The sequence below is a fragment of the Theobroma cacao genome, chromosome 8 (genome assembly GCF_000208745.1).
Source record: "Theobroma cacao cultivar B97-61/B2 chromosome 8, Criollo_cocoa_genome_V2, whole genome shotgun sequence".
NCBI classification, from domain to species: domain Eukaryota; kingdom Viridiplantae; phylum Streptophyta; class Magnoliopsida; order Malvales; family Malvaceae; genus Theobroma; species Theobroma cacao.
Genome location: NC_030857.1, coordinates 5,779,380 through 5,805,525, shown reverse-complemented (window position 1 = coordinate 5,805,525; position 26,146 = coordinate 5,779,380). Strand labels below are relative to the sequence as shown.

Genomic DNA, 26,146 nt, shown 5'->3' with positions numbered 1-26,146 from the left:
CATTTTATCCTCATTTTAGCATTATTTCAAAGTTCAATTTATTTTCATAATCCAAAGTACAAGTTTAAGTTCACTTTTATTTTTTTTTTACATTTAAAATTTTAATTATCTTTTTATAAAAATATTAAAAATTTAAGGTTGGAGTGTTCTTCTTAATCTGTGATCAGATATCAAATTAAACATAAACATTTAATTCTAAATAAAGAGAATATAATATTAATACATAAAATTTGCTTTAATCTTCGTTTAAATTCATGGAGGGTTAAAATTTAGTAGGAGTTTAAATTTGTTTTCTTGTATCAATACAAAATTTAAGGATCCGTTTGGCAACCAAAAAATAACTTGTTGAAAAAAAATTTTGCATAAAATATTTGATAGGAAAATTAAATATTTTCTATGGTTTAGATAAACTATTGAAAACATTTTCTATTGTTTGTATCATCTAATGGAAAATATTTTTCATCATCATTGGTGGAGTTATTTGGGTGTTAAACTGTTAAATAGGAGTTTATTACAAAACACGTGACATTTATTTTTCACATGAAATGAAAATGAGAAAAATTAAAAATGGAAATGAAAATGAAAAAAATCAATAATGATATTTTTCAAAGCATTTAATCACATATTATAATGAAAGTAAGTTCTAATTTTCAAAAAAAAATTCATCTTATCATTTTTTAACCATAACACTAAAAAAATATCAACATTCATTAATTATGTAAAACATCTAAAACCTATATTTATAAATATGTATTCTTTAAATGATGATCATTGAAATATTTTTTGTTATAATTATTAATTAAATTTATTCATTTTATAAATAAAAATATTAATTGCATTGAATGATTTCATTAAAAAATATGTTTTTAGTTTTAATAGTATTGAATAATTTAAATATTAATATTTTAAGTTAATGTTTTTAAAGTTAAGTATTAATATTTTTATTATTTTAAGTTAAATATTAATATTTATCAAACTTATTGTGCTAAGCTTAGTATAAAAGCAATTTTTCTGTTCTCCATAAAATATATTTTAAGAGCGTAAGATATTTTATGTGATCAATGGGTATTTTTCCTGTTAAGCCGTAAAATATTTTACATCTAAAATAACTTTTATGTCTCCCAAACAAGCATAAATTCTAAAAACATTTTTTGAAAAATATTTTACATCGAAACAAAATGAATGCATTAACTTGCAATGGGCCTATCTCCTATATGAAAATAGAAAATGGACTGGGTTGTTTTGGCTCATTATTGATTGTGCCCTTGACTTTGACTAGGCATATTAAGCTTTGCCCCTGTGTTGATTCATTAACCTTAGTTTGACCCTCTCCAATCTTGTGATATTTTAGTTAGTGGTATATTTTCAAAATAAAAAGTTGTCTCACATAATAAAAAGTTATCTTAGCTCAAAAATTATGTTATATATAGTAACATAGTATGATTATTGAATTGTAATTAGATTTTTTATGTGAATGGTTATATCTTTTAGTAAAGTAAGATATTGAAAAAACACTTCTAAATCCAAAAGTTACGAGATAATTAGAAAAACACCACAACTCAAAAATTTACATATGAAAAGTTATCTTTCATATTGTATCTTAAAGACTATGTTTTATGGAATAAGTGATTGTTATTTCATAAAATGATTATTGAAAAAATACTTTTATCCAATAATTATATCTTAAAAAATGTAAAGGTTTTTTTAAGACAAATAGATGTTTTGATGAAAAAGTTGTGTCTTTGAAGAAGAGACACTTGCAAGCCTATATAAAGGGCTTGCTACCAATTATTTTGACATATCAAAATAAAAATAAACAATAATAGAAAAATCAAGAGCAAGAGAAGTGTTGTATTCTGAAAATTAATAAAAAACTTAAAGTTCTTATAAATTACAAAAGCGTTCCAATTCCTTATAATCTACTTGCCGTAGATAATAAGTTCTATAACTAAACAACTTTTTAAACCCTCGATTGTATATAGTAGTCTACTATCGTAAAATGCAAGATAAAGTTAGACGTTGGCTTTATTGTATCCCTAAGGCTATTTACATTATTTCTCTTTACATGCTAAGTGGTGGTGGTGAAGTAAGTTTTAAATATAGTGTCTATTAAAAAGCTCACATTGAAGTCAATTTTTCTAATTCCTTAAATTTCATCTAAACCTTGTTTGCACAAACATTAGTTAAATAGGTTTTTATGACAAATACTTGATTAATTGTCATTAGTTAAAATACCCGTTATCATTATATGTCCACACAACATGATGCTAGTATGAAGAGTGAAAAATGTCACATGATTATATTAGTTTATCACATCAACATATCATGTAACAAAAAATGACAAATAATATTTTGACTAATTGTTATTATTTCTATAACTGATCAAAACATCAATTTTGGGATTCCAAAAATTCATAGCCACAATTCCATGTAGCTTATTTAAAGATTCCTACTCCATCTTTAAAAATGATATGTTCAATTAATCGAACCTTTTTCATTTTCTCTTAATTTAAATGTTGGTTAAATTTGGACATTTTAAACCCCTAAAACCAAATTTTGATAAGTTGGTAGGATCAGTTGAGTGAATATGATTAAAGGCTAGTATTAATAAGGCTCATTGGGTTTGGATTTAACTGTATTAAAAGGCTCATTGGGTTTGGATTGGGTTTTCTGTCCAAAAAATAATCAGACCCATGTTCACTTGTATCTCTACAGCCCAAGGATAAATTAGTCAGTCAAACTCTCCTCAAGCTCCAGACAGATCTTCTACCAACACTGTTCGGCAAAGGCAAGCAATTTCAGCAAGAAAGCCGTAGGGCTATCTGTTATTGCTCCTTTATCCAGGGTTTAATTTAAGTACCCTTCAATTTTCTGACATAAATCTGTTAGAAACTTTAGCAATCTTAGATTCATCTGCTACAATTATACATAAAGCAATGGCTGTATCATTCTCTAACCATTCTCTGTTGGCTTCTCACTTTGCAGCTTCATTTTCTTCTTCTTCTTTAAAGCCCTCAAAGGACAACAAACTACCTTTGTTAACCCTTCAATCTCTCCATCGAAAACCTCGTTTTTCAAAGCCCATACCTGGGTTTTCTCCATCCAACCTTTCCTTCCCTTTGAACAGGTACAAGAATCCCAAGAGGCTTACTTTCAAGGCTTCTCTTTCAGCCCAAGAGTCTGCTCCCACTGTAAGTTCATTTTTTTCCCTTCTGGGTTCTTGTTTCTTATTTTGTTTTAATTTTTTTTATCTCATTCATTCTGTCGTTATAGTGTCCTACTATTGAAGCTGTTGTTTTCTGTTGCATTAAAAAGAAAAGATTTGTTGAATTTCCTTCTTTTTATTATCGTCGTGGTAGAGGAAAATTAACTAGAGATGGTAATTTGAATTGATAACAAATACTTATTATTGTTGCATTGTTTATAGGAGTATTAATTTTATGCAGTAATTTTATCAGGACGATGTAAAAACATTGATAGGAGAAAATTTGCCAAGTTTAAAGGCCATGATTAAAGTTTACAAGGAGGCTCTTCTCAATGGAGATGATAGGATTGTATCTGAGATAGAGAGTAGAATAAGCATTTTACAAATTGAGAAGAATGGATTGGAAAAAAAAGTGTTGGAGTTGTCTGCAGAGATAACCACTGGGAAAGAGAAGTATATCCGTTTGCAAGCTGATTTTGATAATTTCCGCAAAAGATCGGAGAAGGAGAGACTTACGACAAGGTCTGATGCCAAAGGAGACGTGATCGAGAATCTTTTGCCCATGGTGGACAGTTTTGAGAGAGCCAAGCAACAAATAAAACCAGAAACGGAGAAGGAAAAGAAAATAGATATGAGTTATCAGGGCATATACAAGCAATTTGTGGAGATCTTGAGGAGTTTGCAAGTGGCTGTTGTACCAACTGTTGGAAAGCCCTTTGATCCCTCTGTAAGCGTTTTTTTTTTTAGTACTGTGCATAATATCTGTTTTCTTGTTACTAGTCATAGTAGGCTTTGTTTAATTCAGTCACATTGGAAAAGTATATTGCAAGGTTTGGATATATATATATACATGGTTCAGTTAGTTGCCTATCAGCTTAAGTTTTTGAAGAAGGCCTTTGAGAATAGTACTATATAATACAAATCTTCAGTCAAGGAGGGACTTGGGTTCAATCTGGTTGGGGTTTTGTCTCTATTCAATTTTTCTTGGTTCAGTTTGTGTTTCAGGCTTGGTTTTAGTCTCAAGCTCCATGTGTTAGCCTGATTATCTTTGAGGCTTGCATGTGATGGAATGTTAAGTGAGTGACATCACATTAGGAAACTATAGTTCACGTTTGGACTAGGTACCTGTGATCAATTGGAACTTGCTTATAACCTCAAGAGTTGGATGCCATGCATCTCCAGCACTGAAAGTATGCATATCTACAATTTGAATCAGGACATTCTAGGTATTGACAAAGAAAATTTTGAAGCAAGATTGCATATAACTAAGAGCTATAGTTTTCTATCATTCAGTTTAGTTTTCCTGTCTGGATCATTGGCTAAGATAATACTATGCCATCCGGCTGGCATTAGTTAGTCTTGCAATACATTATTGATTTAGGCATATTCCACTCCAGTATATGATGAAATTGCATGTTGTCCTTATTTTGAGCCCAAAATAGAAATATACTATTCAGAAGTTTGATTGAAACAATAAACTTGTAGACTTTGGATGATAGTCATTGGCAAATGGAAATTAGCCACTTGATATTCCCAGTCATTTCATTATTGATTCACTTGTCTGTTACAGCTACATGAAGCAATAGCACGTGAGGAGTCTCAAGAGTTCAAGGAAGGGATTATAATCCAAGAATTTCGCCGTGGATTTCTTCTTGGGGATCGACTTGTCAGACCAGCGATGGTTAAAGTTTCTTCAGGGCTAGGTAGTCAGAAAGCAAGTGTGGCCGCTGAAAAATCTTCCGGGCAACCTGCAACAACTGGAGTGGATGACCGATAATGTTGTTTTATAAGCTCAGCAATCCAAATGGGGATAGATACTTGCATTGGCACTCTGACCATCTCATCAGCATGTGAAGGCTTTTTCTGTTGAACATTTCCTTTGCTATTTTGCCTATGACATGTGACCCTTGGTTTCGATGTTGTCAAATTCAGTCTTCATGGTCTGAGAGCGGGCAAAGCACTTGTACAACTAAGAATATTCACATTAATTGATTTGTTAAAGCAAAATCTATTCCTTTTCTTTTTCCTTCCTTGGCATCCCCATGTATATTGTATTGGTGTGATTCGAAATGTGCTTTGATGTTTATCAACCCCTTAGCTTAAACACCAGCTTTTCAAATGCAAATCAGCAGTCAAATTTGAGTAAATTTCAGTTGTCAGGCAGGATAGATGTGAAAATTTCTTTAATCCCATGTCCTTAAGATTTCAACTCCACCTTGAACCTGATTTTCACTACATATATGCACATATCCTAGAACCTATATTCCCGATGCTGTACCAATCTGCAGTCATTCTTCTTTAACTGAAAATTTGCATCCATCACACTCACAAACATGTAGGAAGAAGCTCGAGAAAGGTTAATAATAGCATTCATAGCAGAATCTTCTTTAACTTCAGAGTCTGACTATGAGACTAAGACCAGCTTGGCCCTCCGTGTTTCACCACGTCTGATGTTTAGCATAGGTGCCTGTCAAAGCACTTGCAACTTGCAACTTAGAAGTCGCATTCAGAAAAGTCCCTATCGAGGATAATAGCTGTGATTCTCTTCCCACTCTTTGTGCTCCCATGCCATCACACCCAGGGAGATGAACAGGAAATTAATTGAGCATTGTTCAAGCCCGTCTGCCATCGTTTCATAATACGGTTCTGTAGCCGTTTCTGGTTGTTGATTGCTGATGTGAAATGCCAAATCACTTATATTTTACTTTCACAGGAAAGCTAATTTCAGTGACATAAATGTACCTGCCACTCAACTAACATTAAAGTCAAATGGAACAAGAGAGATTAGCGAGCTTTTGTTAATCACGTATATTTTCAAGAACCCAAATCTTTACAACCAATTAAAATCTATTTACAGAAGCAAAAACTACATTCTCCAATCCTCTTGATGTCGTAAAGTGTAATGTCAATTCCTTCATTTACATCAAACAATTAACAAGTTTGCATTTTGCTATTTTAGAACTGAGATCCATTCTGGTCCTTCAAAGCATGAAGGAGATGAAGAATTTTGATCTCCTGCGCTCTGAGCTGTCTTCTGGATTGTAAACCACCAGCATTCAGTTAGGTTCCATCATTTGAAAACAGAGCTTTATGGCTGCTATCATCACAAAAGGTGCACTCAGATTGTGGATGAAAATCGTATTACCCCAGGTACTTCACAAATCCATTCATAGAAAAAGTCAATTTACCTCTTTTGCAGTATAAGATCAACCAAGATAATGACCCACACAGGTTAAACATGCCAGTGATAATTATAGGCACATATGAAAGAAGAATGGACTGAACCGCAAGCCACTTTGACAAATTTAATAATATTTCCTCCCCTCTCTCCTCTTAACATTTAGATGCACCTTTAGATAATTTAAATTACGTGGAGGAGGAGGTCTTTACAATAATAGTACAAGTGAAAAGTAAACAAGGAACAGGCCAAGAGAGAGAGGTGCACATAGGAAACCCCAACACTAGCATAAGCAAAACAAACTAACCAACAAAAAGAAAACCCTCTAAAAACAAACTACCACAAAGGAACAGAATTCCAACCGTTATACAAGATTCTTTTCACTAACCGACTATAAAGAGTATGCAAAATTAAGAGCATGTAAAAGAATATTAACCTTTGACACTTCTATTTGTAAATTAGCCATCGGCTAATCACCTTTTCTTTTTTGACAAAATTACTCTTTCAATGCATCCCGGATGGAAGCAGAAGGAATGAAATCCCTGTAGGTGCATTCAAGAGTGTGCATAGTAATAAATCCCAATTACCAAATTACATCTTTCAAGGTCTAAAGCCGAAAAATGAGTTAACCTTGCCTTGTCTATTTGTACAATAGGAAGTCATCCCTTTCATTCTACACTAACTGCAGCTGCACACGAGGCACAAATGGTGTACCACAGGGTGATAAAACTACTTATTACCATCTTTGAAATCATAGTAAAGTTTCTCCCATAGTTAGGGTTCACATAACAGTGCAGATGATCGCATCAATTTCACCTTAACTTAATTGACATCCCCCTGTCAAACTATGTTCTTCAGAAAAGATCAATTAATCAACACTTAAATCGAAACCCAAACAATTCAATCAAATACAATCTTTTACAAGCTACACAGAACGTAATATAACAAAGAACAAGTCAGAGGTTTCATGTCAAACCAACTGATCGGAAACAGAGTTAATTGAGATTAATCAAAAGAGAAACAATAAATAAACAAATAGATAAATTACCTACTGAGAAGAAGAACTTTGAGCGTTGATGCTGTTATAATATCTGGATAATCGACGAGTCGGCGGCTTTGGTTTAACCGGTTTTTTCCTCAGACCGAAAATTTCTTGAACCAGTGGCACGTGTACCAGAACTAACTTCCATGCCAACCACCACCCTATAAGTTCGAATTTATAAATTCAAAGTGAAAAACCACATGATTATCAGCCAATAAAATCCTTAAATTACGAAAAATAAAATTATGAATTTCATAGAAAAAAATTACATAGAAAAATGAAGGAGAGGACGAAAAAGATTGCGATAATCGGACGGACTAGTAGCAGATTGAGATAATTCCAAAAAGATAGAAAATTCGACGAAGTCGACGATGAAGAGGACTCCATGGACTGCAAAGCTAGAAGCACCGCATCCACGGACCTCTTCCAGGAGAAGAACGTTTCTGTCTTTATCCTGATTCTGGGCTGGGCTTCACTTCGTTAGCTGAACTTGGAAGCAAGAACAAAATAAATAGAAATTATTCAATTGTACGCATCTTTCCGGTTACCGTGCTTATTCTCTTTTATATTTTTTATGTTGAGAATATAATTATATTTTGTTAATAATAAAAATTCTAATAAAATAAAATTAAAATTAAGAAAATCACATACGTTGATAGTAATTATTCTTAAATTTATATAATAATATTTGTGTTATTAAAAAAATATTAATATTCAAATCGTCAAATTTTATTGACAACAACAACATAGTCCATGAATAAAAATATCATTCAAAATATAATATTAAAAGCTTAAATTATTTGAAAAGATTGATTCAATTTTTAATAACAAAGTTCATAACTTATATCATACCTTCTTTTATTTATGTAAATGGTTATGTATATAAGCATATTATATTTTTAATTGGATTGTGTATATATAACGAATGTAAACTTTTAAAATCATTCATAGCATTTACGCATTAGTAATTTATATTAATTGAATATTTTATTTTTATTTACGTTAATCATATTTTGTTGATATATTTTTTTAAAGATTTCTCATTATTTTATTTTACCAATAAATTTATTATTTAATTAAATACATAACCATATAAATTGTACCTAAACACGTCATTGAAATTGGATTTGGACTTAAGCTTAAGGTAAGCATTTTGGTCTAATAATGAGTTCGACAGGAACAAACTTTCTCTCTCTCTCTCTCTTAATTTTAAAATTATGCCGTTTTAAATTTTGTATATAATCTTAACTCAGAAAGAAAACCCTAATTTTTAATTTCTCATATCTTTTTTTATCTAAAGCATTTGACTCTCTTTTTTCTCTCCAACCCATTTTACTATTAACCAAAGTTAAGGATGAGCGATAATTAGACCAAATTGTGAGAAATAGTTAATTTTATAAAATTATTTTAAAAATAGAGTTAAATATTAAATTAATTATTTTTATTCAATTTTGGTTACAATTTAACAAAACTGTTCTTAAAACCTTTGCAGACAAATTAGATATTCTCAATTTCTTACTCACATCATCCATAACACTACTCATCTCGTTCTCCCAATTTTCTCATGCCTTTTCAATAATTTAAAACAATGTTTTTGGTTTGCTCATTTCCCTTTCAAAAATCTTAATAATAAAAAGAATTTAAATAAAGAAAAGAAAAAAAATGGTTCAAGATTTTTCATTCATCTTGAAATAAATAAAAGGTTTTTAATTTTTTCAAATTTGGTGCAAATTTGAAATAAAAGAGAAAGTGGAAAAAAAGAAAAAAAAGGTGAAAAAGAATTGTAGCAAAGAAAATGTTTTTTGCATTTTAGATGTAGAGGAAAGGAAATGAATGGTTTAAGATTTTTCGTCATCTTGAAATAAACAAAAAACTTCAATTTTTTCAAAATTGGTGTAAAATTGAAATGAAGAGAAAGTGAAAAGGAACTGTACGAAAGAAAACGATTTTTATGTTTTAATTGCTTCCATCCATCTTTAATTTAGAAAAACCTCATAAAAAATTTTTAAAAAAATCCTTATTAAATGATTTTGTTGATGAATCACAAAACTTTATATCACTTCCTAATAATTTCGTAAAAAAATTTATTAGAAAAATGTTCTCTATTGTGTGTAGGGGCTTTAGGAGATTACTATAATATTTTTTTAATATGACGTATAATAATTTTTTTTTCAATATACTGTGTAATAATTTTTTTTAACATGATGTGTAATAATTTTTTTTAACATAATGTGTAATAATTTTTTTTAGTATAACGTGTAACAACATTTTGAATATAATGTGTAACAATGACATTTTTTCAATATGCCATGTAATAATTTTTTTTCAATATGATGTGTAATAATTTTTTTTCAATATAGTGTGTAATAATTTTTTTTTCAACATGATGTATAATAATTTTTTTATTAATGACATGTAATAATTTTTTTTCTAACATGACAAAAGTAACAACATTTTGAACATGACACGTAATAAGAGTATTTTTTTCAATATTACATATAATAATTTTTTTTTCAACATGATTTGTAACAAGAATAATTTTATTTAAAATCTTTTTTTAAAATTAAAAACAGTTAAAATTATGTAAAAAGTTATTTTAAAAAGCACTTTACTTATGATGGTTAAAAAAAATTATTATTTTATTAGTTTATTTTTTTTCTAAACCCAAACAAAAAAAAACAGAAAAAAAATGCCACATGGCAATCAATTGGATACTTTAATATAATGGTATTACTTATTATAAATGGAAAACATGAAAAACAAATGCACCATGGCCCATTCCATTCTCACGTTGGGGACCAACCTCTTTCTTCGACGGAAAAGGGGAAAACAAGCTTGAACCTAACTGGAGTTCTGTCTACATGAGTTGAGACGAAGGAAACATTCTTTGCACGCCAGCTTTAATCCATTTCCGCCACGTGTAATATTACCGGGACAGGCCCGTATGCCTAGCTGTTGTTGCCGGTCAAAAAACTCACCGAGGCCCAAATATGATCCAGGTTCATTCCCTCGTCTTCGTCTGCCACCCAGTCACAAAGGGATGCGTTTATAATAACAATCTCTCCATTCCTGTCTAGTTTGTACATACGTTTCCATTGTGCAAGGTTCAGGGACTCAATTGAAAAAAAGGAAACACTTTTATTTTTTTTTTCAAATTTTTTCTATGGAAAGCTATGCTTGTGCTTCACCATCGAATCAACCAAGGCTTCGTTATTTCCGTTGTAATTGCTTTAGAAACTGTTGCCGCTGTTTCTGTTGCTTTTACACCTACCATTGAAGGGCTGTAAGCTCTTCCCCACCTGAAAAAGTTTCCCCAAACACTTCAATTTTTGTAAAATTCCCCTTTTTTAGGGTTTAAATGGATTTATCTCACGCTCAATCGGCTCTGTCTCTGGGTTTTACTAAAACTTCCATTGCAGACGATTCGATTTCGCTTCAAATAGACACCAGCTTTCGCTGCTCATCGAACCATGTCCGGCGCGTTCCGTTACAATTCCTCGAAGGAAAAGACGACGGTGCCCCTCGGTTCCAGAACGGCAAGCACATAAATCACATCAAGGAAGATGAAGAAATTAGGATTTTAGGGCAATCCATGTGCGTGAAAAGACATAGGGATTCCCAATCTGTTTCCAACCTTTGTAAACGGTTAGCTACCGAGCCCAGTCTGGACCAAAGACGAGCCGCGGTCCGGTCATGGGGAAACCAACGGCTCGAAGAGGCGGATCCGGAATTGAGTGAAATCATGAACAAGGAAAAGCAAAGACAATTCTTTGGAATTGAGCTTATTGCTTCCGAAAACTTCGTGTGCCGAGCTGTGATGGAAGCTTTGGGAAGCCATTTAACGAACAAATACTCCGAAGGAATGCCTGGAGCAAGGTACTACACGGGCAATCATTTTATTGATCAAATCGAAACCCTATGTCACGAGCGTGCATTGGCAGCTTTTAGTCTTGATTCCGAGAAATGGGGAGTCAATGTACAGCCATATTCATGTACTTCCGCGAATTTCGCTGTTTATACTGGACTTTTGTTGCCAGGTGATAGGATCATGGGGTTGGATTCACCATCCGGAGGGCATATGAGTCATGGATGGTATATGCCGGGTGGGAAGAAAGTATCTGCTGCTTCCATATTTTTTGAGAGTTTTCCTTATAAGGTGAATCCGCAAACAGGGTATATTGATTATGATAAGCTTGAGGAGAAGGCACTTGATTATCGGCCTAAGATACTTATTTGTGGTGGGAGTTCATATCCTAGGGAGTGGGACTATGCTAGGTTTAGGCAGATTGCGGATAGATGTGGAGCAGTATTGATGTGTGATATGGCTCATATTAGTGGTCTCGTGGCTGCTAAGGTTTGGACTTGATTTGTTTTGATTAGTTATTGGCTTGACGTTTTGATTCTAATATAAAGATTTTGTGCCCTGAGTTGAGGTTTCTGGCATTTTTTGCCAGGTTTATTTGGTTTCTTGCAATTCATTTGGATAGTAATAGGCCTGTGTGAAATTACATATGTAATCTATAAAAGTATACGGTGCTTTGAGAACACTTAGATTAACTTACTAGTAGCATGCTGTTGGCATACTGTTTGTTTGCCAAAAATGCATGCAATTCACACACCACAACCTTCAATGCTATGCAACTGAACTCAACCGAAAAGATATACTCACATTTACATTTAAGAAAGGAAGAAAAAATAACTTCACTTACCCTTTAGAGAGAAAACTTAAGCTTTATTTTGTGAAAAGCAAATCATGTCAGTCTGTGAATTTGTATGTGCAAGCAGCATTTGTAACTTATCCTGAACTGGCTATTTAGTTGAGCTCAGGTAAAATTTGTCTATGTAGTTTTGTGAGATAGACTGATTTATCATTTAATGATTATGAACTGACTTTGTAAGCTATAAATGGATCATCTAAGATTTTCATTTTTACCTTCTCCTTAACAACTTTGAGTTGATAGACTTGGTAATATGTCACCTAAAGCACATGATCCTTTGAGTTTATACACATATAAATGCACATACACCTCATCCTTTGTTCTTGTTAGTGAGGGAAATGGGTGCTTCTTTTCTTTTTTTCTTCTCTCCTTTTGGTTGGTTGAGTCTACTTATTTCAGAGAAAAGGTGATTTTTTGGAGACTGCTAGTTATAGAATTTATATTTTGATTGTTATTGGGCTAGTGATCATATGATTTTTATAGTTAGTGTCCAGTTGGCTTTATGCTGAATTCATTTAGGGTGCTCTGCTTGTTTTGCTGTTACTAGCTCATCCTTGATACTTACAAAATTCAAAGGTATAGACTGTTGATTTTCGACAAGGTGTTTTCCACCGTGGTGCTTGAGGGAACAACACTTCTCAAATGTAAATGTTAGTGTTATATGGGTACAAAATAACAGGAAGGATTGTGTGTATTTCAAGCTTGAAAATAGTAGAATCGTATGTTGAGGTTTTGGATTGTACTGAATACTGCACCACCACCCCCTCCCCCCTTAAAAAAAAAAAAAAATCCTTCTATGATGCTGCATCCCTTGAAAGAAAAATACTAGCCTTGACATGTAATGTCTCTTCAGGTTGATCTCTCTTTCCATATTTGCCTTCTTATGTAAGGCATTATGTGTTTTTGTTTCCCCTACCAGCATGCTCACTATTGTCCATTGCAGGAATGTGCCAGTCCATTTGACTACTGTGATATTGTTACTTCAACAACTCACAAAAGTCTGCGGGGCCCAAGGGGTGGTATAATCTTTTACAGGAGGGGTGCAAAATCAAGAAAACAAGGCATGTCTCTTAGTAATGGTGATTGTGGTTGTCAGTATGATTTCGAGGAAAAGATCAACTTTGCTGTTTTTCCATCATTACAAGGGGGACCTCATAATAATCATATTGCCGCTCTTGCCATAGCCTTAAAGCATGTGGCTACACCAGAGTACAAAGCATATATGCAACAGGTGAAGAAAAACGCTCAGGCTTTAGCATCTGCTCTTGTAAGAAGAAAATGCAAATTGGTTACCGGGGGCACCGACAACCATCTGTTGCTCTGGGATCTCACTACTCTAGGTTTAACAGGTATTCTAATCTTGTCCGCTCAATATCACAAACCTGGTGTATTTACATAGTTAGGCAATATGTGCTAAGTGCTGACATCTTGAATTTGTTTTTTGTTGAAATTATGTTATTCCTTTCTGTGATTTAGTTTGATTATGTTAACATTGCTGTTGTCCATCACCTGTGACCAATTTTCACCCAAAACTTTTTAATGGCTTTTTTCACTTTCTTTTCTCCTTTTTGCTAGTCAGCCTCTATTTCTGTTTTGAAGCAAACTTTGTTTTCTTGTTGGACAATGTGGCATTGATTCTTGAACCCCTTGTGAGGATCAACTTGCCGTTTAATTTATAATAAAATTTACCAGTCTTATTCAAGGCGATGTTTTAAATAGAGATACCTTATGCCAAGGTGTTTAATTCCATGTAAAGACTACAAATAAGTAATTCTTTCGAATAAAATATAGCATTAAAGATTATAAAGGCATAATATCTTGTAGAAATATTTAACCGTAACAAAAATTGTGTCGTGAAAATAGAAGTTGGTAGTTGAGTTTAGAGGCTGTCAAACTTTCTTGAGAATCAAACGAAAATTGAGCTAATTGCTTGTAGACCACATTTGATTCAAGTGTTTCTTCTTTCTATTTCTCACAAGTCCATGCTTTCCACAATAAATCATTATTATTTTGAAAACTGGCATTTGTTTTAAGCTCTAAGGCAATTTGAGGTTGCCTTGATACAGGACACACCTCAATGCGTCATATGCCATAGCAATACTTATTAGAACAGAGGGTAGAGGTTCTGTGTTCTTGTTTTATCGTTCCTACATTTTTCATATTTTTTTCCAATGATATTCCATGTGCATTAAGTATCTTAAAACAAATTTATATTCAAAGTAGCATCCTAGCCATGTTTTCCTGAGCTAGTAAAAATTTATGTTCCATATTTGTCAATGTGTTTGTGGTGTTTAACAAGATTGATTTGGTTCTAATAGTTTATTACTATAGTGAGCCCATATATGTGCCATTATCAATATGCAGAGTGCATTCTCCTTTGTATTAATGCAGATGCTTTCCTGCTCTCTTTCCCTCACTAATAACTCCTTCTTATTCTGTTTCCCAGGTAAATGCTATGAGAAAGTTTGCGAGATGTGCCACATCACTCTCAATAAAACTGCTATATTTGGTGATAATGGTGCTATTTGTCCTGGAGGAGTGAGAATTGGTAAGCAGTATTCTTGTTTTTGCAATTGGAGAAATTTCTCCTGACTTTTTCGCAGCTTCATGTATGGTTTTTTTTTTTTTTGAAAAGACAGCTTCATATATGGTCTCATTATATCATGCTTTAGTTTTGTTCTGCATGTACATTATCTATGTTTGTTGCCAGATTTTTGTTACAGAGTCATTGAAATGAGGCATATGGTAATATTTTGTGCTGGACTTTCTAGTATCAGTTCTTTAAGTGCAATAATATGTTATTTTTACCCCTTTAATGTATTTAGAAATGACTAATTCATGTGGTAGTTAGGGTGTTTATTACATTTACTATGGGTAGTTGAGGTTACAAAGGTGCTAAAGGAGCGCATATTGTGCTTCTGGTTTGTGCTTCTTGCCAGCTAACTGGCAATGGGTATATTGAGGCCTCAAAACATTGTTGAGAATCACATGAATCATTAATTTTTCTTTGATGTAGTGACTCAATTATTGATGTGGTTTCCTGCTTTATAAAACGTTAAAATTAGCATAATTAAAATAACAACAGGTTCCTACTGTATTAAAACAGATGTATTATATTTTATTTCAACCACTATATTTTGAATTCGGTTCATTTATAGTGGTTCACTGACTAATACTCTTTATGTTTTTATTGTCGCCAAAGTGCTGGCTTACAGTATGTTGTTCCATTCATCTTAGTTTTCCTAATTTTATTTTTTTCTCTCAGGTTCTCCTGCTATGACGTCAAGAGGTTGTTTAGAGTCCGATTTTGAGACAATGGCTGACTTTCTTTATAGAGCAGCTCAGATTGCCAGTGCTGTGCAGAGGGACCATGGAAAATTGCAGAAAGAGTTTCTCAAGGGTCTTCACAATAATAAAGATATTGTTGATCTTCGGAATCGGGTTGAGGCATTTGCTGCTCAGTTTGCAATGCCAGGATTTGATACTTGAAGATTTATAAAGATGGCATGCATGCTACTTGGAATCATTTTCTTGCTTCTCTGGCATACTATCACATTTGCTTTTGGTAATCCGTTCTGTTTTGCCCATCCACATTTTCTTAATGAACTCATGTAAATTACAGAAAATAGGTCAACATTTTTGGATATGTTTCCAAAATTTAACAGAAATCACATTGCATTGTCTGAACCAGCTGTGTTTTTAACTTTTGTAATTTTTGTGAAATGTCATACAGAGCCATTTCTTTTAAAATAGGACGTGTAATATTTATGATGCAAGCATATTTTATGAAGTTCACTCTTGCTAGCTCCCCTGTTTGGTGTGCTTTTGGTGACAGAGAAAGTCAGTGAGGCAGTGAAAGTGTATAGCTCCTTATGGCAAGAACCTTAGCAAGAGATGCGACCATATTTATAATGTGGATTGTCAGGGTTATATGCAGCCTACTGAACTGGTTGACAATAGCACTGTTAAGTTACTGCTGATTGTTCCGGATAATTGAAACAAGGCAAACAACCACTTTAAGTATCCCTGTTGATTTTGATGTTTTTAAAATATATCACACTACTTTTTTCCTGCATACCATGACATTGTCTCTGCATTTGCTTGCTATGGCTCCTATAGCTCTTGGGATCTTAATCATTTTTGTTTTGTTTTGTTTTTGGTTTTCGGTTATTGGCTAATTTTAGTAAGCGGTGTAAAGAGGAAACAAAAGCTGAAAACTTTTCTTTAAAACCAATAAAGAAGAACATAATTTGGGGTGATAATGTGGGGCTTGGCGTGTTGTTGAACGGGTAATCATCCTGCTCAGTCCGTATAGCCCATAGCACAGTTGGAAGAATAATTTTTCTGCTGCTGCCGAAACCTGGTGCTAGCTTTTATTTTATTCACTACTTGATTTTGTTTTGTCTGTGCTCCCACCCATTATTTTATGCGCCCTTTTTTCTTTGTTTATTTATTCAGCCTCCTCGCATGGAACCCTTGAAGGGAGGCAAGGCATGAATTTCCGGCAGGGACAAAAAGCATGAGATACGGTTACAAGTGAGAAAGTGACCCCCCCATATTTTCTTTAGTTTACAATACCACAGACCCCCAAAAAGAGGGAGAAAATAAAAGAGAAAGAATAAAAACAACTTGGAGGGAGAGAGAGACTAAGAAGGGACATGTCAGGAAGAAGGGATGTGCTTCGAAACTTTCATCATCAACTCCATTGCTGTCAAAGTTGAACCGAATCAGACAAAAGCTTCCTACGAGCAAAGAAGCTGCTGCTTTTGAAATTAAAGCTACCCAGGAATCTCAGAGTCCTCCCTACAGCTCTAAGTCCGCCCTTTTTCATCATTTTTTCACAGCTAGAATGATTAGTCATTTACTATAACAACTTTGAGAGGACCTCTTTGGACCACCGGATCAAGAGGAAGCTACTTTCAATGTAATTAAAATAAATAATTTACCTACTATATATATATATTTATTTAATTTAACCACAATTCATTCAGGATTTGACTCTGATATTCTCCCCGGTCTCTTAAAACCAAAAATAAAAATAAAAACGAAAACGCAAGAAGCTTCTAGCCCTTTTTCTCCCATGTAACTTGTAAGAAAGATAAAAACATCAGAGAGCAAGTAGGAGGCTGGTTTGCCCTGCATGAAAATTAGTCCTAACCTTCTTTTCTTGTTCCCTTTTTTGACTTGACTGTTTATAGTTTAAGATTGTTCAAGCCCAGAATTTACTCTGCTTTGTCGTCCCCCTCCCCTGCATATTTTTTATATCTGGTTTTGGGAAAAGCAGCTACTACTATCTCCACAGTAGAAACAACAAATGCTTCAAAGATTAAAAAAATAATAAAGAAAATTTTTTAATAGAAGAAAAAAAGGAAAATTAGAAGGAAGGGAAAGGGTTAAAAGGTACAACAACCCCCAACAACTGATTCCTCTACCTAGTATTTTTTTTTTTCAACCATCCTAATCTCTCTCTTTTCTCTCTCTACCTATGACTGCAAAAGTCCAAAAGCTTCTTCCTCCCTTCAACAATCTCATCAAAGAAATCATCAAGTTGGCCAACAATATTCTCAGCACCAGATCTTAACACCCCAAAACACCCCTTCAAATTCTCCACTCTTTCCCTTATCCCCACTTCTGTTTCGCACTCCACCGCCCCTCCTTGTCCACACCACCTCTCCAGTTCCCCTCTCAGCTCTTCCATCGCCAACTTTGATCTCCTAAACTCGTAAAGCAATATCCCTGGCCTCCCATTGATCTGGTTGATCTCTGCCGCCACTCTTTGCTGCAGTCTTGCTGTTGAGATCATGAAAGCTGATCCGAAAAACAGACACCCTTCGTATCCTCCTCTTAGGAAACTTGATTCCGGCCAGCAATAAACCAGCCCGTATAGCAAGATCATTAAAAGCAATGAGCTGACATTCCTCATTGCATATAAAACTCCTCGGAAACCGTTGAATCCATTCAGCTTTGATTCGATAGAAACCTTCTCGTCAAACCTTAATGAAAGTGGTTGGATTCTTGTTTCCATCAACGCCCTGTTCTCTTCTTCCAATCCCACAGCTTCTCTACGGCACCCTGAAATTGCCCGGACGACCTGTTTTCAATAGTGAAAAGAAAATATCAGATCATGAATTCAGTGCTTTAAAATTGGAAAAAAAAAAGGGTGGGGCTCAACTTGGATAGTAAAGTTGTATGCTTTGGGAATTTAATGACCTGTCTGGAGAGCTGAGGACTAAGATGGCGATGATTATCAAGAGAAGAAGTGATATTAAATCCTGCAGAGTAATAGTTTTCCATGCCAGAGATGCCTGATTTAAGGACATGACAAGCCTCCCAAAGTTTGGAACTTTCATCCATGTATTCGTCAAGCCACTTATCACCAACAGGAAGATGGAGTTTTTGGACAAGGAGGAGTAGCTGGGAATGGAAGGATCGGAGAAGAGAAAGAACCCTTTGTAGGAATTGGATTGACATGAAGTTATTAGAGAGATAAACGCGTTCAAGATCATCTATGCCACGAGTGAGAAAGGTGTAGAATCCATTGACTGAGCTGGTGGAAGATGGATCCATTGTAAAAAAAAAAAACAAGGGGGTGGGAGTTTTAAGAGTGAGAGTAAGGGGAGGAGAAAAGTTTATAAAGTGAAGGGATATTTGAATGAAGAGGAAAGAGGCGTAAGGTAATAGGCAGGAGGAAGGAGGAAGGAGGAAGGATGAAGGAGGAGGGGGTGGAAAAGAAATGGAATGGAAGGGTGGGAATATCTCAGAAGCTCAGGTTTCTAAGGTTGAAAAGGATTGTTGGGAGCAATGATGGGTGTTTCCTATAGAGGGGAAAGGATGATTGGTAATATGCCATTTTCATTGTTTAATGGGCAGAAAGGAAGAGAAAGGAAAAAATAAAATAGAATAAAATAATTAAATGGAAATTTGAGGAGTTGAGAAATATATTAAAAGTGGAGAAAAAAATAAATTTACAAAAAGGAAAAGAGAACGAGAGAGAAGGAAAAAAACTGAGGGAGAGAAAGAAAAGTTTGGGCTAATGACCCTTAAAGACATGAAATTGTTTTGATGAACTTGCTTCCAATTTCTTCCTTTTCTTTTCCAGTTTGTTTTCTCCCCCAGAATCTCCAGCTCTGTAAAGTTTATATATTTATAATTCAGAGAGAAGAGAGAAGAGAGAAGAGGGCAAGTGGGTATTTTGTACTATAGAAGTAAATAAGTTTATTGGGCATTGTTCTATGATGATACACTGCTGAGTTTATTGGGTTATAAAAAGTTTGACTCATTGACTGAGATTCAGCTGCTTCTCTAATTCTTTCCTTGTGTTTTTCTTAGCTTCTTCCCATTTTAGAATTCAGATGTTTGAACTCAGTGCTTCGTTTGGCTGCTTCCCACCTCTTTTCTTCCTCGAGCAACTGACTTTGGTCCTTCACTTCACCCTCCATTCTATTGAAATTTGTGGGTTTTATTTTTCCTAGATATATATATATAATTCCCTTTGTTTTCTTTGATTTTTTCAAAACAAGGGTGGGAATTGAAATGATGAGGTTCTTTGCATTTGTGTCTTGCTTAACCCCTCTACTATGCAAAATCAGTCTTTTTAGGCCAATTTTTATGTTTATTCCTATCACTTTTTTGTTTCCCCATTTCTTCAAGGAATATATCTAAAAACTCATGACCTAATCAACACCGTTGCTTTCACCAGCTTTAGGAACCATCAACCGGCCGATCCTAAATGAGAGGGATTTTGTCCATTTGCTTACTTAGATTATCATTTTTAATATACAATGTTTCTGGACCCAAATTTGTTACATTTGACTAAACAAGTTGCCAATGATTAATTGTTCCTACTTGTTAATCAAAAACAATCGAATGTTTAAGGGGAGGATATATACATATATATATATATATATATATATATATATTTTTTTTTTTTTTTTCCCCTTTATTCCCTTACCATAATTTTCTTAAGAAACAAACATAAAAAAAAGGGGGGGGAAGGGGGGGCGTGGGGGGGTTTAATTTTCTTTAACATTGAATGTTCCTTTTCTAGATGGGGGACCAGAAATCTTAGCTATATTGGGTTATGCTTCAAATAATAGTATGAAAATGGGGTTGAGAAGGGTGCTCGTGGGTTTTTGGAGAATGGGACATGTTAAGAGGATGTTGGTCTTTTGAGATTTTCATTGGAAAGTGAAGAAGAAGAAGAAGCCAAGGAACTTTGTTTAAGGGGCATTGATTCAAACGCCCCGGCCCTCCATTATCTTTGATCTAGGACCATGAGCACACCCTTTAATTATGGAGTATAAAATAAGATTGCCTCCCCTCTCCTTCTATCTAATTGGATTTTATTATTATTATTCTTTAAAATAATGCTAATACAAATTAGAACTTTAATTTGTATTAATCTTTTGGAAGTTAAGGTACATACATAAGATGATCATAGGATTTATATTTATTTAATACAAATTTGACCTGGGAAAAAAATGGAAATATCTAACATAATATTATTTGCAAGAGAAGGAAATTAATACTTGGGATTGTTTTTATATGTAAATGGATAAGCATCTGCACAAATGCAAATATGATTCGGGCTTACAAGTAGAAGCTCTTTCACATGTGAATGCCATTAAAACTGTATTTGGATCCCAGCTCAAAATTATGATCACACTTGCCAATTTTGCAAAGGAAACAAAGGCATCTTCTCAGAATCCAAGCCCTGCTGAGTAAATTAGGGAAGCTCGGGATTTAGTTTCTGGATGGGGAGGTTGGTGGTGGGTGACAACTTACTTGCTTCCTCTTCCACACTAAACCAAGGACTTCCAAGTAAAATATAGAATCCAGTGTGACCCAAAAACAAAATCATCCATACAATTTTTAAAGTTTGTTGTGCACCTGTCTATTTAATTAATTATAGTTTAATGGATATGTTTTACATTACATTAATTTTATGATCGAAATATAAAAAAAAAATACGTATAATTAAAAGTCTATGTTGATCATGTATATGGGTCCATGGATGGCAACGAAGCAAATGCTATGACATGGTTAGACTGGTGAAGCCACATCCCTATCACGACATCAAGAAACTACCCTAGAAATCCCATATATAGGGGAATGTTTCATTTTCTTCTTAATGATCTTAGATGGATACAACTGGATGGTCCAGAGCCTCTAACAAAATGAAAATGATATAAGGAATAATTGTTCATATGGAGATTCAAAGGGGCTAGCTAGAAAATATGGAAACTTAAAGAGGGAGAAAAAGAAAAACAAGAAGAAGGGGGCATACATATCCAATCAGTTGAGGAACTGGAGCAAGATATGGCTAGTCTTGGCAAGTTGCTTATCAGGTTAGCTCACTCCAATTAAATTTGGGGTTTCCTCAGGGGACCACCCACACTTTCTTTTCAATCTTCATATTGATATATGTTTTATTATTATTAAGATTAAAAGATGATTTTTCTTCTCTTTTTCCCCCCTTTGCTTCCCCTCAAAAAATCCTGCTTTGGTTTCAAGACAAGTGATTTTTCCCAAACCTGCTGTGAATCATGATACATGGGGTACCCACCTTAGTGTTATGCTTTTGGGTATGAAATGAAGTGAATGTGACTGGAACTTTGATCTGGTCCATGTTCATAACTTTGGAGTTAGCATTACCTTTTTTATTTCTTCTTTTTTCCTTTTAAGAAAAATAATATCAAGGGTAAAGTTATAGAAACTACAATCTATTCCAAACTAAATTAGGGAACCTAATATTAACACTTTTGTACAAAGGAAATGACTTACAAACATTCAAAAGTTCAAACCCAAATCTCAGATTTTTTCAAGAATTGAACTCATTATTAAGAATTACATGTGTAGATGTATTATTGATAATGTTATGGTTAAATAATCAAAACAAACTCATTTGGAAAAAATTAGGTGATTTTCTTACATTTCTCATTTTTAGAAGAAAAAAAAAAGAAGGGGCCTAAATTGGGAAGGCAAAGGATTCAAAACTTTCACTGTTGTGTACATACAGAGTACAAACTAAGGATTGAATTAACTCCACATCAAGATATAACAATAAATTGAGGAAACAACACCAGACTGTATTGAATGATAAACCAATCTTTTTTTTCTTTCTCTGCAAACTCTGAATACACTGTGGCCATCCCTTTGATTAATATTTCAGTAGCAGTGCAAACAGAAAGAAACAGTTAGATCCAATATGGCATTTCACCATCAGCAATAATTTTTTCTTTTCTATTTTTAAATGTAAAAATAGAAAAAAAAAGGGTACATCATAAATCATTTGTAAAATCAATGAAAACTACATTTACATAAAAATTCAACACAAAAAAGTTAAGGATAGAATTTGGCTATGAAAAAGATATTAACCTTCATTCCTCTACACACAAATGAATTGAGTTTCATCTATTTGTTGTGTATGGAAAATTGAAAACTTTTTCTTTCAAAATGGTAAATTTCTTACCCTTCACCTTTGTTGAAGTAGTTTTAGAAAAGAGACCCAAAATTCTTTTGATTAATGCAAAGAGAAATGAGTTGGAAATTGGAAGGATGGCATTGTCCTTATGCAAGGGAAAGAAGGTGCTCCAAATATCAGAAACACAAGGCAATTAAATAGCTGACCCAAAGAAAAAAGTGAAAGTAAAGCTAGGTAAAAGGGTTAATACCTAAAACATTCTAGGACAGGTGTCAACCCCAAAAACTACACAACTGGATTTATAATTATATGCTCAACCTTCCAAAGTGGGAGTTTTCTTTTCCTTTGGGCCACCCCTTATGAACCCTTTTTTTTACAATCAAAATTTCAAATGCCAGTCTCAGATTTGGGGAACAAATAAAGAAACTTTAAATTAAACCCAAAATAAATAAATAAATGAAAAAAAATTATAAAAAGAAAACATTGTTTCTGCAACCAATCATACCAAAGAGTGAACTTTGAATCAACATCATGCAAGGGGCCCCTCTGTTCAATGTTTTAATTTGGTTATTAGGCCAGCGATTTCTGTCCTCTTAAACCTTTTAGTAATTTTCCTTTAATCATAATTATTCCTTTTGACGATTCAGTATTCTACCCTATAATTTGTGGGTAGTCAGAATATTGTTTGAAAAGTGTCTAGCATTTGTATTGGTATTCTTTTCTATATAGATTATTTAGCATTGACTATATTATTACTTAATACATACTAAATAATTTAAGCAAGAAATCTTCATTTTCTGTGGTTGCAACAACAGAAAAATCCTTAATCATGTGCCGTGTAAGGGTGAACTACTTTTTTCCTAGAGGAAAATGGGCCACAAATACATTTTATTGACATGACCAATGAGCATGGAGTTCATTACATGGGCGTCAAGACAATGCTTGAGATGGGGTAGGAAATTTGCCATGGGTAACTATAACATGGAATTCATATTTCCTGTTTGTTCAGGGATGGGTGTGGATGTATGCACAAATGGTCTTCAACAAGGTTAAGAGGAAGAGGAAATTTGGGGGTTGTCCAAGCCTTACGAGCACATTCTCACATGGAAGGGAGGGCAAGGCTACCAAAAATGTGGAGAGAGAGAGAGGGTCAGGTCAACCAATTAGTATATCTTTGCTAAAGCAGAAAAAGAAAAGTTGGGGATATGATGGGTATGAGTCGAGAAGAAAGGATCCAATTATCAAATTTTAAGTCCAATAGGCTCAATTCTTTAGGGGCATAGACCATAGACCCTATATCCTAGTTACCCCTCTTTGACTAACATTTGATGGAAGAGTTTGCTTTCCTTTCACTTTGCTTTTTGGTTCAACTAACCAAAACTCCACTTCAGGATTCCTTCCCACTGTAGAGTACCTTTTTGCCCCTTCTCATCCCCTAAAAGAGGGAGCATTCTGAACTTATATGAATTTACTGCCTACCCTCAAACCATCAGCTAAGCATTTATAGTAATGTAATGTAGTACTAGTGCTTGTAGGCTTTAGCAAAAGGGTATCTAATTGAAAGCTATATAAAAAGTACTCTTTTTCCATGATTATGGCTTTGATTTAGTAGAAATTTTTTTGGAATACCAAGTTGATTAAGGCCCCTAGCTCATCATGTCATAGGAGGGAACAAGCCACATGTTGTAAATTGAATGGTTGATACCCTCAATGGCGCTTAGAGGCCCTGTAGAGATGTGAGGGAAATAAATTTTTGACAGCTGACATGTTTGCTGATCCTGACCAGGAGAGTGTCTGCACCAAACCATTCCTCCTTGAAAACAAAACCTCGTCACTCAAACTCATTCTTCTGCAGGTCATCGAATACTCAAGGCAAGGCAATAAACAAAACTCCACCAAATATCTTTAGGCAAAACATAAAAAATAAAAAATTGGAATGCCTTGTTTGTGTGTCCCATATTTAGACACATAGCAGCACAAGGTTAGGTGGACCAAAGACCTGTTGCAAAAATAATTAATCATCATTATTGGGTTTCTCAGCGTGCAATTAATCTTTAATTTTGCTAACGAATACTCTAACGAATCACGTTCACCGTACACGTAACTTCTTTCACTTTCAGCAACCCAGGATTAGTCATTCCCGAATCCAAATACAGTGAAAACTCATGCACAGAACACTAAATGTTCAGCCCATTGACTCAATGGACACCCATTTCATTTATATCTATTTATCTGTCTATCCTATCTGGATATGGTCTTTTGCTTGAGCTGTTATGCGACAAATGGCCTCCCATGAAATGAATGGCTTTTCATGGCTGAAAATTCTCTTGAAAGTTCCTGTTGGCATCAGTGAGGAGCCAGCTGTTAGATACACAAGGGGAAAGGGAATTAGTGCGACTACTAAGGCTGCTGGCGCTGGGTCTCATAAAAGTGCAGGTTTAAGAATCAGTGGACTATTTATGGGTCTAAGTTGGAGAGGGACCATCGTCCTAGTTTTATGGTTTTGGCCGTCTGCACCATGGTCCAATAAGCTTGATTCTAAGCCGAAATTGCATTTAAAAGTGGGGCTCACACTGTTTTTTATCATTGAATATATACATAAAAAAGCCGGTAGTCTTGTGTTTACCGAAGTTTTTAAAAGAAGAAAAAAGAAAAGGGCGCAGTGTTGCTTTTCTTGGCTTAGGGCTGGCTAGGCCACTGTTACAAACTTGTGCAGAATTTGGAGGCAACGCTTTGGAGCCAATCAAGAAGAATATGGGGGTAGGCTAAGGCTATAGCCCCACATTATTATGCTTTTTATAGTTCACAAGTTGTAAAAGTGTTAAGACAACAACTGAAAAATCTTATATTTAAAAGCATTGCGGCTTGGTGGCCTAATGACTTTGTTAGGGAAGCTTAGGGCGGCCATTGTAGTTCAAAGCTGCATGTAATCATGTTCTGTGAACCCGGAAAAGAAGATTGAAAAAAAGATTCTGATTTTCAAACTCATACCGACTGGATTTGGTCTGTGCACTACATCATTTAGTAACAGAAAACTTTATGGATTAAAGCTCCATTTTGGCTAGTTAATTATGGTTTCTTTTAAGATTCCTGTTTTTTATTTATAATAATATGGCAAGGCAGGTATTATCTGCTACTTTGGTTTTAAATGGTTTTACTAGATTCGATGTTAATGGAGAGGGAGAGCAGAGTTTGGAGCTGAGTACAAGTATGAATAGGGTCTAACAAGGTAGAAGCAATGCCTGCTTGTCAGCTAATTTACCAGACAAAATTGATCTTTGTGTTTGGAAAATAAGAAACCAGCCAGAAAGCGAAGACATCTGACAGTGTTTCTGTGGGTATTAAATATATAGTTTGTGCATAGAATTTCTTTCTTCAACGTTTCTGTGTTTGGAAAATAAGCAACCAACCCAATCATGTGGAGAAACATAAGCAATTAATATTTATTTTTAACTACTAAAAATTGTGGCGGAAGCTTAAAAACAGCACGCCTGGTGGGACTCGAACCCACAATCGTCTGATTAGAAGTCAGACGCCTTATCCATTAGGCCACAGGCGCCAACTTAAGCTGTGGAACCAT

General features: G+C 34.3%; 4 protein-coding genes and 1 non-coding gene across 9 annotated transcripts; 2 read left to right on the top strand and 3 right to left on the bottom strand.

Annotated features, from left to right (window-relative positions):
* Nucleotides 2,755–5,309, top strand: LOC18592242 (protein GrpE). The gene is made up of 3 exons (XM_007018853.2): nt 2,755–3,191; nt 3,459–3,932; nt 4,776–5,309. The coding sequence occupies exons 1-3, from the start codon at nt 2,937–2,939 to the stop codon at nt 4,980–4,982; spliced, it is 936 nt and encodes a 311-aa protein (XP_007018915.2). The 5' UTR covers nt 2,755–2,936; the 3' UTR covers nt 4,983–5,309.
* Nucleotides 5,990–7,963, bottom strand: LOC18592241. 4 transcript variants are annotated; one of them, XM_007018849.2, is made up of 3 exons: nt 7,695–7,963; nt 7,432–7,586; nt 5,990–6,358 (listed from the first exon to the last, which is right to left on the bottom strand). In XM_007018849.2, the coding sequence occupies exons 1-2, from the start codon at nt 7,810–7,812 to the stop codon at nt 7,432–7,434; spliced, it is 273 nt and encodes a 90-aa protein (XP_007018911.2). In that variant the 5' UTR covers nt 7,813–7,963; the 3' UTR covers nt 5,990–6,358. The 4 variants fall into 4 exon arrangements, with proteins under 4 accessions (XP_007018911.2, XP_017981592.1, XP_007018913.1 ...); XM_018126103.1 differs by having other exon boundaries at nt 5,990–6,302; XM_007018851.2 differs by having other exon boundaries at nt 5,990–6,299.
* On the top strand, nt 10,213–15,951 carry LOC18592240 (serine hydroxymethyltransferase 7). Its single transcript, XM_007018846.2, has 4 exons — nt 10,213–11,779; nt 13,087–13,492; nt 14,590–14,691; nt 15,409–15,951. Exons 1-4 carry the CDS (start codon nt 10,784–10,786, stop codon nt 15,630–15,632), a joined length of 1,728 nt encoding a protein of 575 aa, XP_007018908.2. The 5' UTR covers nt 10,213–10,783; the 3' UTR covers nt 15,633–15,951.
* LOC18592239 lies at nt 17,470–19,056 on the bottom strand. 2 transcript variants are annotated; one of them, XM_018125941.1, is made up of 2 exons: nt 18,315–19,056; nt 17,470–18,234 (listed from the first exon to the last, which is right to left on the bottom strand). In XM_018125941.1, exons 1-2 carry the CDS (start codon nt 18,708–18,710, stop codon nt 17,623–17,625), a joined length of 1,008 nt encoding a protein of 335 aa, XP_017981430.1. In that variant the 5' UTR covers nt 18,711–19,056; the 3' UTR covers nt 17,470–17,622. The 2 variants fall into 2 exon arrangements, with proteins under 2 accessions (XP_017981430.1, XP_007018907.1); XM_007018845.2 differs by having other exon boundaries at nt 18,354–19,050.
* On the bottom strand, nt 26,053–26,125 carry TRNAR-UCU. Its single transcript has one exon. It is a non-coding gene; the product is annotated as a tRNA-Arg (tRNA).